This window comes from Apteryx mantelli, chromosome 12 (assembly GCF_036417845.1).
Source record: "Apteryx mantelli isolate bAptMan1 chromosome 12, bAptMan1.hap1, whole genome shotgun sequence".
NCBI classification, from domain to species: domain Eukaryota; kingdom Metazoa; phylum Chordata; class Aves; order Apterygiformes; family Apterygidae; genus Apteryx; species Apteryx mantelli.
Genome location: NC_089989.1, coordinates 14,277,072 through 14,291,851, shown reverse-complemented (window position 1 = coordinate 14,291,851; position 14,780 = coordinate 14,277,072). Strand labels below are relative to the sequence as shown.

Here is a 14,780-nt window from a genome sequence, read left to right as displayed (position 1 = left end):
GCCTGCCCCACCACCCACCCGCTAGCTGCGGGGAGCTCTGCCTTTGCCAGGTGGAGCGCGCCTGAGCTTTCCGCTGGACAGTCCTAGTACAGACTTCAAAGTGAGGGTAGTTTGGCAGTCCTCATGGGTATCTGACTTGACAGCTTGTCCCACAGAACAGAGACCAGAGAGTGGGTAGTGCTGACGGAGGTGTTGCGGGCTGTGCTTGTGCCTGTGTGCGTGAAAGAGAGAGAGAGAGGGAGCAAGAGCTGATAGCTTACTGTAATGTATAGATTTCTCCTGTTGAGTCAACAGTATAGAAAATGACAGAGAAACAAACAACCTTATGATTTATAGGCCAAGATGGGGAAGTCAGTTTGAAAGCCAGGGCAGAGATATCAAGCTCTTTAAGAAATATGGGAAGAATTCATCCCTAATCTAATCTCACTGAATTCCACAAAGATGCAAGACAGGATTCATTCGGTCCAGTTCCTTAAGCTGAGAATTAAACAGGAAACCCCCAAGGATGTAAATTGTTCTCCCAAATACCAAGGTGCAGTTTGTACGTGGAGGCCGGAGAAGGGGTGCTACTGTCTGAGCCATCTCTGTTTGATAGATAAGAGGCAATGTGAGGCTGCAGGGCTGCCAAGCAGGCAGCTTTCAGCAGCACTGAATTCAAACAGAAGGAGCAGGAGGCAAGCCCATTAGGACAGGATTCACAGCAGAACTCACTGCTAATGCTGTTCTTTGCAAAAACCAAGCCCTTGAGCCAACAAGGCTGGCAGATGTTATCATAGGCGAGTGTTTCTGGCTTCCTCACTCTCTGCTGTGCTCCTGTGACACCCTCTCAGAGACTGTTTACAGCAAGGATGAAGATTTATCGTAAACGTTGGCTCCCGAACTCTCAGAGCTGCCTCTTCCTCCAAGTTTGGTCTATCCCCACTCCCAGCTGGGATTACAGCAAGAGGTGTCTCAGAGAGCCCAGGGTAACTGGGGTCTTTACAGATACTTGCTCTCCCAGATATGAACCTGATATTGGAAACAAGTATGTCAAAAACATAGAGCTGAATCAGCTCAGTACCCTGCTGGCCTTGGGGTGAGGCTGGGAATGGCTTTCAGCTGGGGGATGGAGCGGACTCGGCAAAGTAGACCTATCGTACCCTACCTGCGCATTTTGAGGAGCCTTCCACTGGGAAGAGGTCTGCTCAGCAGGGCCCACTCCACTCTCCTCCAGATGGCAAGTAGCTCCTGCAGAGGACAAGTTGCAACATGAAAGAGGAGGAAAACAGCATTATCCATTTTGGAAGAGGTCTCAAACTTTAGTCCTCTTTGGCTCCTCATTTACTTCCCACTTAATGCCTTGTTCACAGACGTTGGGTGTACCTTCTCCTTTTCTTTTTGCCTGGGAAAAATGAAGCACAGAGTGGCAAAGTGACCAGCATAAGGTTGCAGGACTGGGATCAGATCATAGGGGGCCAAATCATTCTGTCTCCCTAAACACGTTGTCCCTATAGACTATTCCAAATCACAGCCATTAAAGTCCTGCATCTATTAGTAGTTAGATATCAAGGAATTACAGTGATTTCATGAGACCATAGAGGGAGCACTGCAAATCTGGCAGTACTGAGACTGAACAGAGAGGCCAGCAAACCTAAGGCTCTGAGTCCTGAGGCTCTGGGCTGCCACTAGTATGTATCCTCTGCAGAACAGTGCAGAGATAAGCCTTTATTATTCATGGATGTGAGCATTATATGAATATTGGCACATGTGGATATGACTTCTCAGTGCTCAGCGACCCCATATAGTCTCAAATACACCCTGACTATGCTGTACCTGCACGCACTCCACGCACGTTGCTTGGGCCAACACAATTCAGCTCCACTAGCTGTATTGCGCGGCGTAGAGCGTAATTGTTGCGAATGTCACACCGAGTTGAACTGGGAGCCTGCCCAGGATATGGTTTCCCTAAAACAATGCAGTTCACAAGAACATGTCCATGCGGAGTTATTGTTCTTGTCCAGCACACTGGCAAGTTGCCATTTATTGTGTGCAGAAACTACTTTGCTTCTCCCACCATCAAGCTCAGGTTAATTTCCCTGTTTTCCAGGAGGAGATCACTGATGTCAGCTAATTTGAACAGAGTATTTTGAGGCATGAAAGAAAATGGCTTTCGGTTTCAATCTGTCCATTGTCCACTGAGAGAGCTGCTCTTCCCACGGTGCATGCTTGTGCACAGTCCCTCAGTGACAGCTGTGCCACTGCATGCTGAAGCCTACATGCTCACTCACACATGGGCAGTGGTAGAGTCAGGCTCAGCTCTGAGCTTTCTCAAAGCTCAGGTCTGTGCAACAGGAGGATGATCTGCTATTTAGAAGAATACGGGATACTTGTATTCGCTGCCTGCCCTGCTACTGATCCTTTTTTGGCCACTAGCAGGTCACTTAGCCCATCTGTGCTTCAATTCCCCATTGGGACAACGTTAGTCACAGTGGCTTTTCACCCTGGCATGCCTTGGGGATAAGTACATTAAGGTCTAAGAGACCTTCAGATGCAGTAGGAACTGGGCAGGAACTGTGTGTCTTTGTAAGCAATACACTAGGCATGGTACACAGTGGTCTTTACCGCTGTACTGCACTGTTCAAATCAGGCAAGTCAGCTGGGGATACTGGCATTAGGAGTCCTGGTGTAAAGAGGTTTTTCCTACTTACAACCACCTGAGGCACAGAGTTGAGTTTTCTCTGTTTTGACTAATATGTTCAACGGTCGCAACAAGGGGAGCTGTCTGCCTTAAAGCATGCTGCTGCCGCCAGAAGAGTGCCCTGTTTCTTTTCTCTCAGAAGCTAACTCAGCTGGTCAGCAACTGAACTGTCCTAATGCCTGACAAATGTGCCTTCGTTTTCAGCTCACCCTAAAGTTGACCTGGGACAGAGTGTCTCTCCTGGGGAAGAATGAATGAATGGCCAAATGGGGTGAATGGCCTGACATCCATCTGCAGTCTCTCAGCTGGTCACTAATTCCTAGGAAAAACCCTCCATGAAGGCTGCAGCTGGGCCAGATCCAGCACTTATTACTCCAGAAAAGCACCCCCTTGCCTTCTCTGGCAGAGTTGCTTGGGTAGGGACTGCAGATTTGCTCAGCAATTCTGGAGCTAATCAGGGCAACCATTAGGCAAAAATGTGTCCCTTTGGCTTCTGGTCAGTTAAAAGTGTCTCTCTTCTACCTCCTGCTCTCCCATTACCCCTCCCAGTCCAAGAGAGACACTGAGACTAATTCAACAGCAATGCCATTCAAAAGCAGCAGGAAGACTGACGCTCTGAATAGCACGTCCTACCCATTAGTGTGGAGATGCAGGCAGCAGTGTGCCAGAGAAAAGGGCAGCTCTTGTCAGAGGCTGCAGAAGCATGGTGCTCTGCAGGGGTCCAAGTCATGCAAGTCAGAGAGCTTACCAGGGAATCCAAGCTGTAATTACCAAGCAGTTGCAGCCAAGAGGCTCTGAGAAGAAGCAGATAACAGTGCAGGAACCCTTCATCCTCATTAAAATACTTTCTCTGGCAAAGCCCCCCACGCCTGCTCAGCCTGTTCCAATTAGTGCAGTGGGCCAAGGGAGGGCAAAGAGCAGGGTTCCTTTTGATTAAAAGAAAACACTGCAGAGCTTTCAAGTGTCAGGGGGGAGGCAGGCGACCTCAGCTGGGACAGAGAGAGTCCCTGGGAGTGCAACACGCAGTCATGTAATTTCATGACACTGGCTAGCAATAGTGAATCCAATGAGCTGGGTCACTGAGCTAAGGAGCAGGTGCTTCACAGCCAGCTCCTGCGTGAGAATGGCCCTGGTTTTATAGGTGGGGAACTGCAGAGCCCCCCACTGCTCTCTGAGAGGTGCTGAGCACCCCTGTCCAACAGGTCTGGAGGTGCAGAGTGATAATTCTGTTATGAATGAAGTTTGGCAAGTAAGTGTGCTCTACAAATCATCTAAATACACTGCAAAACATCTTGGCAGCTTAAGGTAGCAATAGCAACTGGCTGGAGAGCCCTGGAGAAGACTGCAGCCTGTCTGTCCATGGAGCAGGGATGCTTCTCCTGTCCCCCAAGGCTGTTTCTCTTGTATCAGAGCTGAAATACCTCTGAGGATGCAGCTGTCTCCCGCCCGCGGCCTTTCTCCTGGGGTACTACAGAGAGGCCCATTAGGATGTTGATATGTGCCCACAAGGACCCTAACCGTGGCTGCCACCTCTTTTCCAGTGGCCACTGAAGGACCAGCAGTCGCACTAGGTGACAACTGACTCTGCCCAGGCTAGAGCCAGTGACCTAGAGGTGAAGGGCTCTATACGAAAACCCTGGGTGTCACCCACCCACTCTCCCCAGCAGAGGCTCTTCAGTCAGGCTGGGGGGAGAAGCGCTAGCAAACCTGTCTCCTGGCTAGAATGCTCTCTGACTCTCAGCCCTGGGGAGCCTCTGCTGGATTTTACCACATTCACGATGCAGCTAGATCCAGCTTGAAAAGTCTGAAGTTCAAAAAACGGCTCCTCAGTGGGGTAAAACTCCTTGAGCCTTTCAAATGCTGTATTGAATATCAGGCCATGTGGTGGACAGGTGACAAGTGTCGGTTTCAGCCCATGTGCTGGCATCTTAGTATAAATGGCTCTCAGGAATGTGGCTGTGCCTCTGGAGACTCCTGAGGCTTTGGGGATCTGGCCCATTAGCAGAGTGGGCAGGATAGAGGCTCTTTGATACCTTATTTGGGTACTTTAACACACCATTAGAGGATGGCACGTCCCTTCACAAACATGAAAGAATTTTAAGCTTCTCAACTCCATTAGGCGGTAGGTTTAATATGCTAAGTAAATCCACTGCTGCCTTCTAATAGATGGGCTGAGATTAGTTGTATGACAGCTCCCAGGCTACTGAAAGCAGAGAGCTGGGGTAGACCAGAGTGGCCAATACCCTCAACCTCAACGCTGCACACGCTGTAGCTCTGGGCAGTGGTGTGACCTGTTCTGAGGCAGGGCTTTCAGAGCGGGACCAGCTGACATCACACTGTCTTTTGGGGCCAGCGGTTCCCCACAGTGAGGAACTGAAGGAACAGCCAGGAAATGAGGCCACGTTGCCTGCCTAGCGTGAGACACAATTGCTACGCACTTGTCTCACCTCTGTGACCCTCTGCTTTGTTTGGGGAGGAGCCCAGCCTTCTTCCTCTGAATATGCCTCTGCACAGCTGCCAGCTGGCTTCCTGTCGTGGTTTACCCCCCTCCGTGAAGTCTTGGACTGGGCAGCTTCCCACAACCGCTTACCTAAGCTGGGAGTTTGGCAACAGGACTTCAGCACTGCTTGGTGCTGGGGATGCAGTTGCAAAAGCCGCAAACTGAGGTGTGGAAATGTGGCGCTGGTATGGTGAGGGGACAGCTGGAGGGTGCTCTGGGCCCAGCCCCAAGTCCCAAGAACCCCCTGTATGAGTGATTTCCCGTGAGTTGTATCTGCCTGGACTCAGCAGTTCTGAGGCACCTGAAGCACCCTGTACTCCGAAAGCTTTTTAGGGGACCAGAGACTTGCAAGGTGGACCTGCACTGTGCTTTCCTGCTTTCCCTGCTCACTGGTTGTGAACAGGTTATTTGCTTTGGCATGAGGGACAGGCTGCAAACGACTCCCATTTGGAAGTGTAGGTCAGTCAGCCAAGACCCTTCTGCTATTGGAATGACTCCTCTCAGCTCGCTGCCAACCTGCGGGCAGGCCTGTTCCTTCTGGTACCTCCCTGTACCAGTTTGCTCTGCTGGATGGCCTTGAGGTGAATTAGAGGGAGGAATAGCTGGGGTTACCTTTGACAAGTACTACCTGGCCCGAGCAACACATTCAGACAGACCAACAAAGCCCTGAGGGAACCTGAAAGCACAGGACAAACTGTTCGGCCCATGGCCGTGCACTGAGACAAGCTCAGCTGCTGGGACACCTTCCCAGCCTGACTTCTGGGAGTCGAGATATAGATCACACTTCTCTCTAAACTAACTGTCTCACAGGAGCAAGGAAAAGGTATGGGCTGAGCCATGCACAGGGAGGGAGCAAGTGGCTTCCCTAGAAAGGAATTAGCAGATTGTTAAAAGGAAGACAGCTCTTCATGCCCTTATATACAGTTATTAATACCATGGCCATGCATGGGCCTGGTAAGAATACCTTTAGAGGAGAAGCTGTATTGTACATTCCAAACATAAAGATTTTCTCCCCTCAAGGTAAGCAGTTGAGCCCAGATCCCACTTACCCTCCCCAAACAGGTGGAAAATTCCTTTCAGCACAAAAGAGCAGAGACAGATGGGATTTGCCAAGATCACTGAATAGCTCTGATGGACAAGTTCACAGCCTGTGATGGACACGACTTTGTCAATGCTTCAGTGGAGAAAAAAAGTGAAACCAGTTGCAGAGCTCACTCCCTGAGCTGGTCAGCTATAGCGTCCAAGTCCCTAAGGTCCATGTTCATGCAGAGGTGCAGGTGGGGTGCACTTTACATAATACACCAGTTCTCAGGGACCGGGAATCTTTTTACATCAGAACAGATAAGAAATAAAAAAGTGGACAAAGAGTTCATGCTCCCAAGTGTTGAAACAGGCGGAAAAGTCCTGCTGATACTACCAAGACCTGCCGGGTTACCGCACTGAATGCAGCGGAGTTGTCTCTGCCCTAATTGTTGTTATCACATACCTGTTAGCAAGGAGCCCTTCTGCGAGGCAGGGATGAAGTGCAGATGGGGCAAAGCTAACTCAGCCCGTCTGAAGGGGCCGGCGTGTGCCAGCAGCAGCTGGAACTCATTCCTTCATGCTCTCAGTGCTTGGCACGCTTCGGCATCAGCGGTTGGCAAGAAACAGTGATCAGGGGATAATTGTGATCGTAGTCTTTAATCTCACAAGGCAGGACTGTAGGAGGCTGTCAGGAGATCTCCCGGCTGGAACAGGGCCTGCTGGCCAGGCCTGCCGTGCGATGGCAGAGAAATGTGAGAGAAGCTTGAGCAACCTCAGTGTTGTTCCGCCGTTTAACAATTCCTCTATTCAAACTGCAGAAATGCACCCTTTCCTCTCGCTTCCCCTCGTCGGCTGGCCTTTAGGGCTCTGCGTGGGCCGTGTGCTGTTGGGCACGTGCGACCTGTGTTACTGAGGGTTTCAATTAAACCCTGCCATTTCCCAGTGCACACCATGGTGCCTGGTGCCACCCAAACTCTGGTTCTGGCTTTCGTGCTCCTTACTCCGATACCGTGTTAGAGGCATGGGGTGCCACCATCCCCTTTCCACACACAGCTCAGCACTGCAAGCTTCCTTGGAGTCACTGCTGCAGCAGCCCAGCGGCATTGGGGGAAGGCACTGAGGGAGCCAAGGGCCCCAGTGGCTTTGTCCTCTCCTTTGGAAAAGGACAACAGCTGCCTCCCCCTGGGAAGCAGGAGCAGCAGCTGCTGGGGAATCCATCATGCTGCATGAGATGGAGGGAAACAACCAAAACCCTGCGCTGAACAGGGAGGATTTCTGTGCTGCAGGCCTGCGTGGGCAGGAAGCAGGACAGGCATCTCTTTATGAAAAAGACCCATCTATACGCACACAGAGGTGCATGCCAAGACATGTGACTGATAGATCCCGCTGTGTACTCTCCCTGCACGTGTGGACCAGCATTTGCACAGCACACACCATGCCATGTGCAGACACCAGCCCCACAAATAGTGTGCACAAATGGGCACAGACAGGCTGAACCAGGGGAGGGAGAGGGGGAGACCCCTGTGGTGGAGAGGCACAGCTATCCTGTCTGCCTCTCCTCCTTGCTGTCAGCTGAGGCCTGGCTGTGGGAGAGCCTTGTCTGCGCAGGGAGTTAGGAGTCTGCTTTGCAGCTTTGAAGTGCTCCTCTGGTTTTGCACCTCAGTTTCTTTGCAGGAGTGAGACTCCTTTCTCCTGTTTCCCCAAAATGCCAGAGCAGCACTTAGTCCCTTCCAGCTGGAGTGGAATTTATTTGCACCTCCAACTTCATTGCAGAGTTTCTCTTGGGGAAGTCAGGACAGCCTCAAGCAGCGAGCCCCCAGAGCAAGAGGCTTGGATCTCAAGACATCATCTTGGGAGCTATGGGAGCTTATCTGTTTGTGAGTCTCATATAGTGCCAGCCCCACGTGGGGATTTCAGCTCTCTGAAACTCTCCCATCTCACATAACTGGCTAGTGAGGTAGCTAAATGAGGTCTAGCACAGGGTTTTCTTCCCCATGCAGGGAGGATTGCTGAGGTTTAATGCTCACACCACAGTGCAGCCCCGTTCCTCCCCCCAGCTCTCTGATGGCTGCTCCCTTGAGGTCCCCCAGCTGTTGGGGCCCTGCACTTTAACTCCTGGCCATGGCCTGGCCGGGCCTAAAGTGTAACTCAAGAAGGCAATATTCTGCAAATGGAGTTTGCAGATTAGCTAGGAAACAATTGGGGCCTGTGAGACTGGTAGAGCACATGCCAGGCTGTGCTGGGCAGGGAGGAAGCACGAGGGATCTGATGTTAGTGCAATAGGATTGCTAAAAAGCTCAAGTTCAGCATGCCCTTCTATCTTGGGAGATGATAATCCATAGCCTGATAAATCTACTGCCATGGCCTTTCCCGCTCTAAAATTTGGGTAGTTGTTACACTATTCATGGCATCACAGAAAACAGGCACTGTCAGAGGGAAATCAGTCCTTTCATGAATAAGCAAAGGAAAAGCTCAGCGCAGTGGCGTGGAATGGTGAATTTAGATGACAGTCCAGAGCCTTAAATCTGTTAGACTTCTGCACATCTCTCGCAGAAGAAAGGGGAAGGAAAGGCACAGCATAGCTAATGGGGCTAGGGCATCTCTCGGACTGCTGGTACAAATTCAACCCAGGGCTGTAGTGCCTGATCAAGGTCACCATCCATGGCTGCTCAGTGCCTATACAAAGACCCTCCTGGCTGCAGGCCAGCCTGTGGTGGGCTGGTGTTACCACAGCAGCCGTGAGCCTGGGCAGAGGGGGCTGGAGAATGACTGCACTGTAGGGCTGGCCACTGTGCTCTGGGTTGGAGCACAGCCGCTGCAGGAGGAAGAAGCAGGCGTTGTTCAGAGGAGGATTTGAGTCTGTGGGGGCAGGTCTCGTTTTGGGGGTGAGGTGTGTGGAAGCAGGGCTGGAATAGCCGAGTACTTTACAGACCAAGTAAAGATGCATTCATGGGGCGACATAGGGCCACCATGGGCGGGGGGGGGGGTTGGAGCACCGTAGGGTGCACAGAGAGCAGTGTGAGGCAGGGTTACAAGGTGTGCGTGTCTTCTCCTGTGATCATGCCTGGCTGTACAGGCACTGGTAGTGCGTGTGTGTGTGTGTGTGTGTGTGTGTGTGTGTCAGAACAAGAAAGCAGACGGAGGAGTTGGTTTAAAGGGCTGAATTCCATCAAAAATGTTACTGCCACTCCCCATAAAACAGGGGCTGCAAAATGCTTCCTCTCCCTCAGGCCCTCATGGTGCCCAGGGTATGAAATCTTCACTGCCTTAACCCAGACTCCAAAGCCAAACCCACAGAAATCCCCTCACCCCAGCAGTCTGCTCTCATCAGCAATTCACTCTCCAAACTGAGATAGAAATAGTTGTAGCTCAGGACAGTTGATTATTTAAAGCTGTCGGGAGTGTTTAATTTAACCCTGGATCCATCATCCGCAGCTTGTTTCCATCCACTAGACACCCGCTCTCCCCCTCTCAGTGTAAACTCTGCCTGTGACAAGCTCTTCACCTCCAGGAATATTTGGGCCGAGGTTTATAGGAAGGGGCCGTGACCCCACTGCGTGTTTCCAGCCACTTTACCCAGTCAAACTGGCACAGCTAAGGATGCCTCCACTCCAGGCCTTGCAGACAAAACCAGGCAATTCCCTCCGAGAGGAAGATGGGTTTTTAGCTGGGCATCAGAGGATGGACGTGCCAAGTTCCTCACTGCTGCCTGCTTTGTGGCCTTCCGTGGCACTGGTGGGGGGGAGCCCTGAGGGGAGCCAGGCTCGGGAGACACATGATACAAGGGATTATAGGAGAAGCCTTTCTTACTGGAAGTTATCTTCCAACAAATTTCTCTTTCCTGGTCCGCTTTAATCCCCTCCAGCAACATCTCCAACTCTTCTGACCCTGCACACAGCTCTGCCAAGGCATTGCTTTGATCTGTGGGTTCATTCTGCATGTGGCTCCCACTCCTGTTGCAATAAAACCTTCCTTTGGCATCCACAGGGGAAGGAAACAAAGTGCTGGCACAGCCAAACAGTTTGTGTGAGCGTGCACTCCTGCCCCACTGCTTCAGCCCATGCCGCAGGCATGCAAAACATTTTTGCTGCTCCCTAACGTTTGTTCTGTGGCCTGTGCGTGAGTATGTCCCAGAGGGAGGGAGCTGTGCCCTGCCTGCCATTTGCAGAATCCTGGGCCCACCCTGGAATATCCTGGAGCTTTGGGTCATGAAAGGTTCCTCCCAGTGTCAACTGCTGTCCCCAAACCTAAGCCTAGCGCAGGCCCTGCTCCGTTTATAGAAAGCTGCAATTAGAGGCCAAGTTCTCCAGCAACCATATGTACATTGGCATAAAATCTTTGTCAAATCCCGGTCATGTCCTTGAGATGACCTCTGGGATAACACTGTTCATTCAGGCCGTGGCCATGGGTCAGTGGGAGAACAGATCTGGGAGGCTCTGCTTCAGTCCCTGCTTTATGGATGAACTTGGTGCATTTTGGAAAGGCTAAAACCGCTAGAGTTCCCACAGCACAGGAAAGCTGCTCTTTACCTCTGCAGGGCAGGAATGTGTTTGTGGGTAAAGTAAAGGCAGCAGCACCCAGCATTAGCTGATCCTGAAGCTGCAGTGACGTGCCAGTCACCAGCGCCCATTCCCTCCGGTCTGTGTGGCTGCTGCTCATTTTCAGTAAGTTCACTTCTCACCTGGGAGTGAGTATGGCAGTGGGGGGAGGGAAAGGACCTTGGTACTAATATCTCAAAGGCACAGTTCTGGAGCAGGGAACCAAAAGATGAGAGGAAAAAAAAAACATTGTACGTAGGTGGGATTAGTAGCTCAGTGCTTACAAGGTGGGAACATGGTGCATGTGCATCTCTACATGTGTTGACTAGGCACAGCTTAACCCCAAAGGCTGAACCTTGCTCCCCTGCGTGTCACCATGCTGCAGAGCACCAGTGTGGCCTGAGAATACCTCTCTCCATGATCAGTGTATCAACGAATGAGCAATTTAAACCTAGCAAAACCCCTAATCATTTTTTTATAGACAGCGACGGGCCTGCCAAACTGGGAGCTCAGAAAGTCTGCACAGGGGAGAGGTGGTTTGGGAGCCTTGGAAAACAACCCAAGGCTAAAGTATGATACAACAAATGGTGCAGCACCCACCGTGAGGTCTCATCCAGGGTAGTGCCAGGTCTCCTGGGACAGGTAGGAGACACCAGTACAGAGCAGCAGCATGTTGCACTGGCCAGAGTATGAGCAAAGTAGGAAGGGGAACATGTACATGTGTGATGCTGGAGAGACTGGCATGGACGAGGAGTGAGTGACCCAAAGACTGGGCTTTGACGGCTTTGAACTAATCTTTTCCTTCAGCACCAACCCAGCAAACCCACACCAGTGTTAGTAGGTCTTGGTGCTAAACCACTCCTGTGCTGCCAAGCCCTCACACTAGCTGCAGAGCGCTGGGCGTATGGCCACTGAAATCAAGCAGACCTTTTGTGGTGTGTTGAGGATGAACGTACCCGTCCTGCCTGGAGGATAAAGGGAACTGGGGAAAGACTGAGACTCTAACCTTCATCTGGCAGAGAATAACTGTTAGTGCAGTGGTGTCGCCTGCTCTCTCCCGTTTCAGCATGTGTCCCCTAAAAAGCCACCTGGCTTGAGTTTATCTAGGTGAGGGCTGCGATGGTGGATGGCAGTTAGATCTGCACAGTTTTAGGCTGTAACTGGTTAACTACAATAAAGGCGAGGGAAAAAGTCAGCAAAGGAGCTGTCCCAGGGGACTGCACACAAACCTGCACCATGCAAAGACTCTGTGAATGTAAAAAGGGACTGGAAGGCTGCTGAGCAGCAGATCTAGCTGTCTTCTCCCAGTTTCCCACCAGAGAGATAAAAAGCCGTGCTTTTGAAAGCCTGAAACTGTGTCCATACGCCCAGCCTGGTGCTCCGTCTTGTGGAAGATAGATAGAGAACAAGGCAGTTTAAAATGTTTGGCTTCTCTGGACTCTGCCTGCCTGTTCACTCCTACACAGACTATAACAGAGACTACAGAAATCCCCTATTCCTTGGGCCAAATACCTCTACACTCATTTTAAGTCTTTCAGCCAGGGGACTCATAGAACTGAATACACAGCAAGAGTGTTGGATAGTTGGAGTAGACATTTAGAGACCAGGACATTTATAAGCAGGAAAAAATGGCTAAATTGCCTGGAGTAATTGCTGTGAACTGTCAGTCCAGCTCTGTTCCCCTCCAGGATGTGTGGGAGTTGGTGAATAAGGCAATAATACTGTGTCTGTGGATGTGTGAATGGAAGAGAGGGTAGGAATGCTCCCAGTCGTTAGTGTCCAGGAGCTGATAGACGCTGGCGTGCCTTCCTTGGGCCCACAGACATCACAACGCACACATCCCTCAGCCGGGTTGTCATAGCTGGTCTTTTGAATTCTCTGTTATGAAAAATGTGTCGGCGCCCCTGGGCAGCAGGAGATGATGCAGGCTGTGAGCAGGCTTCCCAGCCACGCAGCAGGCACTGGATTTCCCGGTACTCAAATTGGCCCTGTGAACTAGGGCTCTGCAAGCAAGAGCTGCTTTGACAGCTCCTGGAGATGTGTGCGCATGTGTGTAGGGTGTACAGCACCTACTTGGGATCCGAATTGCTCTGTGATGTGAAGGCATCCAGACCCCAGAGCCCTGGAGACATTCAGAAGTTCTCCTCGTCATACTATAACCATCAATAACCGTGGAGGCTGCAAGGATAGCCCAGCAAGTGAGATACTCGCTTCTCTGGGAAAACCCCTGCTTTTCCTCCCACCTGTCTGTTTAGGCTGATGGAGCTCTTCAAGACAGGCCTTGTCTCCCCCTGAGTCTGTGTTTCAGAGAGACTAATGGGGCCTGGCCCTCCTCAGAGCCTGCAGGTGCTCTGGTCAGATTATCAGTCATGACGTGCTTTGCGGCAGGCTCCATCAGGGGCCTGGAGGAGTTCAGATACTCAGCTTGTGCCTCACCACCCCTGCCCAGTCTGTTGAACTCCAGTTGTGGCCAGAGACCTCCCTCGGCAACACTGCGCTCAACAGTACTGACTAATTTTGCAGTGCTGTGGGTGTGTTTGGGGCCAGACGCCCGCTCTTAGGCAGAGCATGGTAGCTCCTCTCTGCCAGGCAGCTGGCCTAACGCCTCCTCAGGTACATGCTGCTGGAGACCTGCCATGCTGTCGCTTGAGATGTCTAGAGCAGCCCGTCTTCTCAGCAATGGGTCCATGGGGCCAGTGGGATGGAGTCTCAGTCTGCACACAGCCCGCAGAGGTGCAGACTTTCCCCTTTTCTTCTTACAGCTGGAGGTGAAGGTGGCATCTCTGCGGGTGGACCATGGTACTGTGAGGGAGACCTGCCCCTATCCCCAGCAGCAGAGCGCCAAGATGAAAGCCTCCCACAGCGGCAGGCCTCCCCTCTCCACTCTCCTGCTCTGGATCCTCCTGCTGTACCCAGACACCAGCGGGGCCTGGAAGCAACATGCCCCTCGCCTTCGCGTCTCCTACAAAGGTAAGAGGGCCCTGGAGGCTGCCGGCAGACAGGATTTCCATGGGGCCTGTGCCTCACTTCAAAGGGCTGGGAGGAGTGTTCTCCAGCCAGGGTGACAGGATGGGCCAGGGCTCGAGGGAGGCAGGAGATCGTGGCTGCAACATATCTACGTGTGCCAGCTCTGAGCCCTCAGGATGCTTCATGAACCGCAGCTGAAGCCCCAAGCACAGCCCCTGAGGATGCAGCACAGAGAACGGAATGTCCTGCCTGGGTGCAGCCCAGGTCCGAGACAGCCAGGGATGTCTCCTTTCTGCCCACACTCACTCTGTGCACCTTACAGTGTGTCCTGGGCTGGGGTTGACCTGGGTAGCCCCGGGGGAAGATCCCCTGTTTTCACACTCGCGGTGCGATGGGGACGCTAAGCCCCAGGCAGTGCTGCCTTCCCCCTCCTCTCCCTCCCGTCAGCAGTTTTGCCCTGTAACAGCCTCACAGACATGGCCTGCAGCGAGCCCCATCTTCCGGGGCCCGCTGCAGGCCGCTCAGTCTCCAGTAGGATATCCCGGCAGGGAGATGGGACCCAGCTTGGAAGTGCAGTACAGGGCCTGTCTTTCCTTGGAGCCAGAGGAGGCTGAGGAGGCTGCTCAGCCAGCAGGAACACTGAGGGTCTTCTGACTTCAAAGCCCCACAGCGTGCTGGGGCCAGACATGCCAAAAGCCCTCAAGTCTTGGGCAGAGGCAGAAGAGGAAGCTCCCAGCATCAGGAGGGCTCAAGGACAATACGAACAATGACAGGGGATGTGACTCATGGACAGCACAACGCAGCTTCAAGGACACAATGGCCTGAGAAGTTTAGGTTTAAAAACCCCTAGGAAAGAAAAAAATAAAGCAGCCTTTGAGATTACATCCACTCCAGCATCTACAGGATCAGCCTTGCTGTCAGATCCCAGCATGGGGGAGGCAGGTGGAGCTGCACGGACCGGGGGGGAGAAGATGTAAGCAGGCGCATGAGAAGGAAATGACAGCACCGAAGGCTGGGAGAGTGAAGGAAGGATGGGGCACAGGGCACGGGGCCAGGAACAACAGCAGCAGCTCCC

At 52.2% G+C, this 14,780-nt stretch overlaps 1 protein-coding gene across 1 annotated transcript in view; it reads left to right on the top strand.

The window, feature by feature from the left end:
* Positions 1-14,780, top strand: part of LOC106492169 (semaphorin-3D-like) — a 32,532-nt gene that overhangs the window by 1,787 nt on the left and 15,965 nt on the right. Inside the window, exon 2 of the mRNA XM_013951951.2 lies at positions 13,501-13,708. Coding sequence (XP_013807405.2) covers positions 13,585-13,708 — 124 coding nt within the window. The 5' untranslated portion in view covers positions 13,501-13,584. The remainder of the gene's footprint in view (positions 1-13,500; positions 13,709-14,780) is intronic.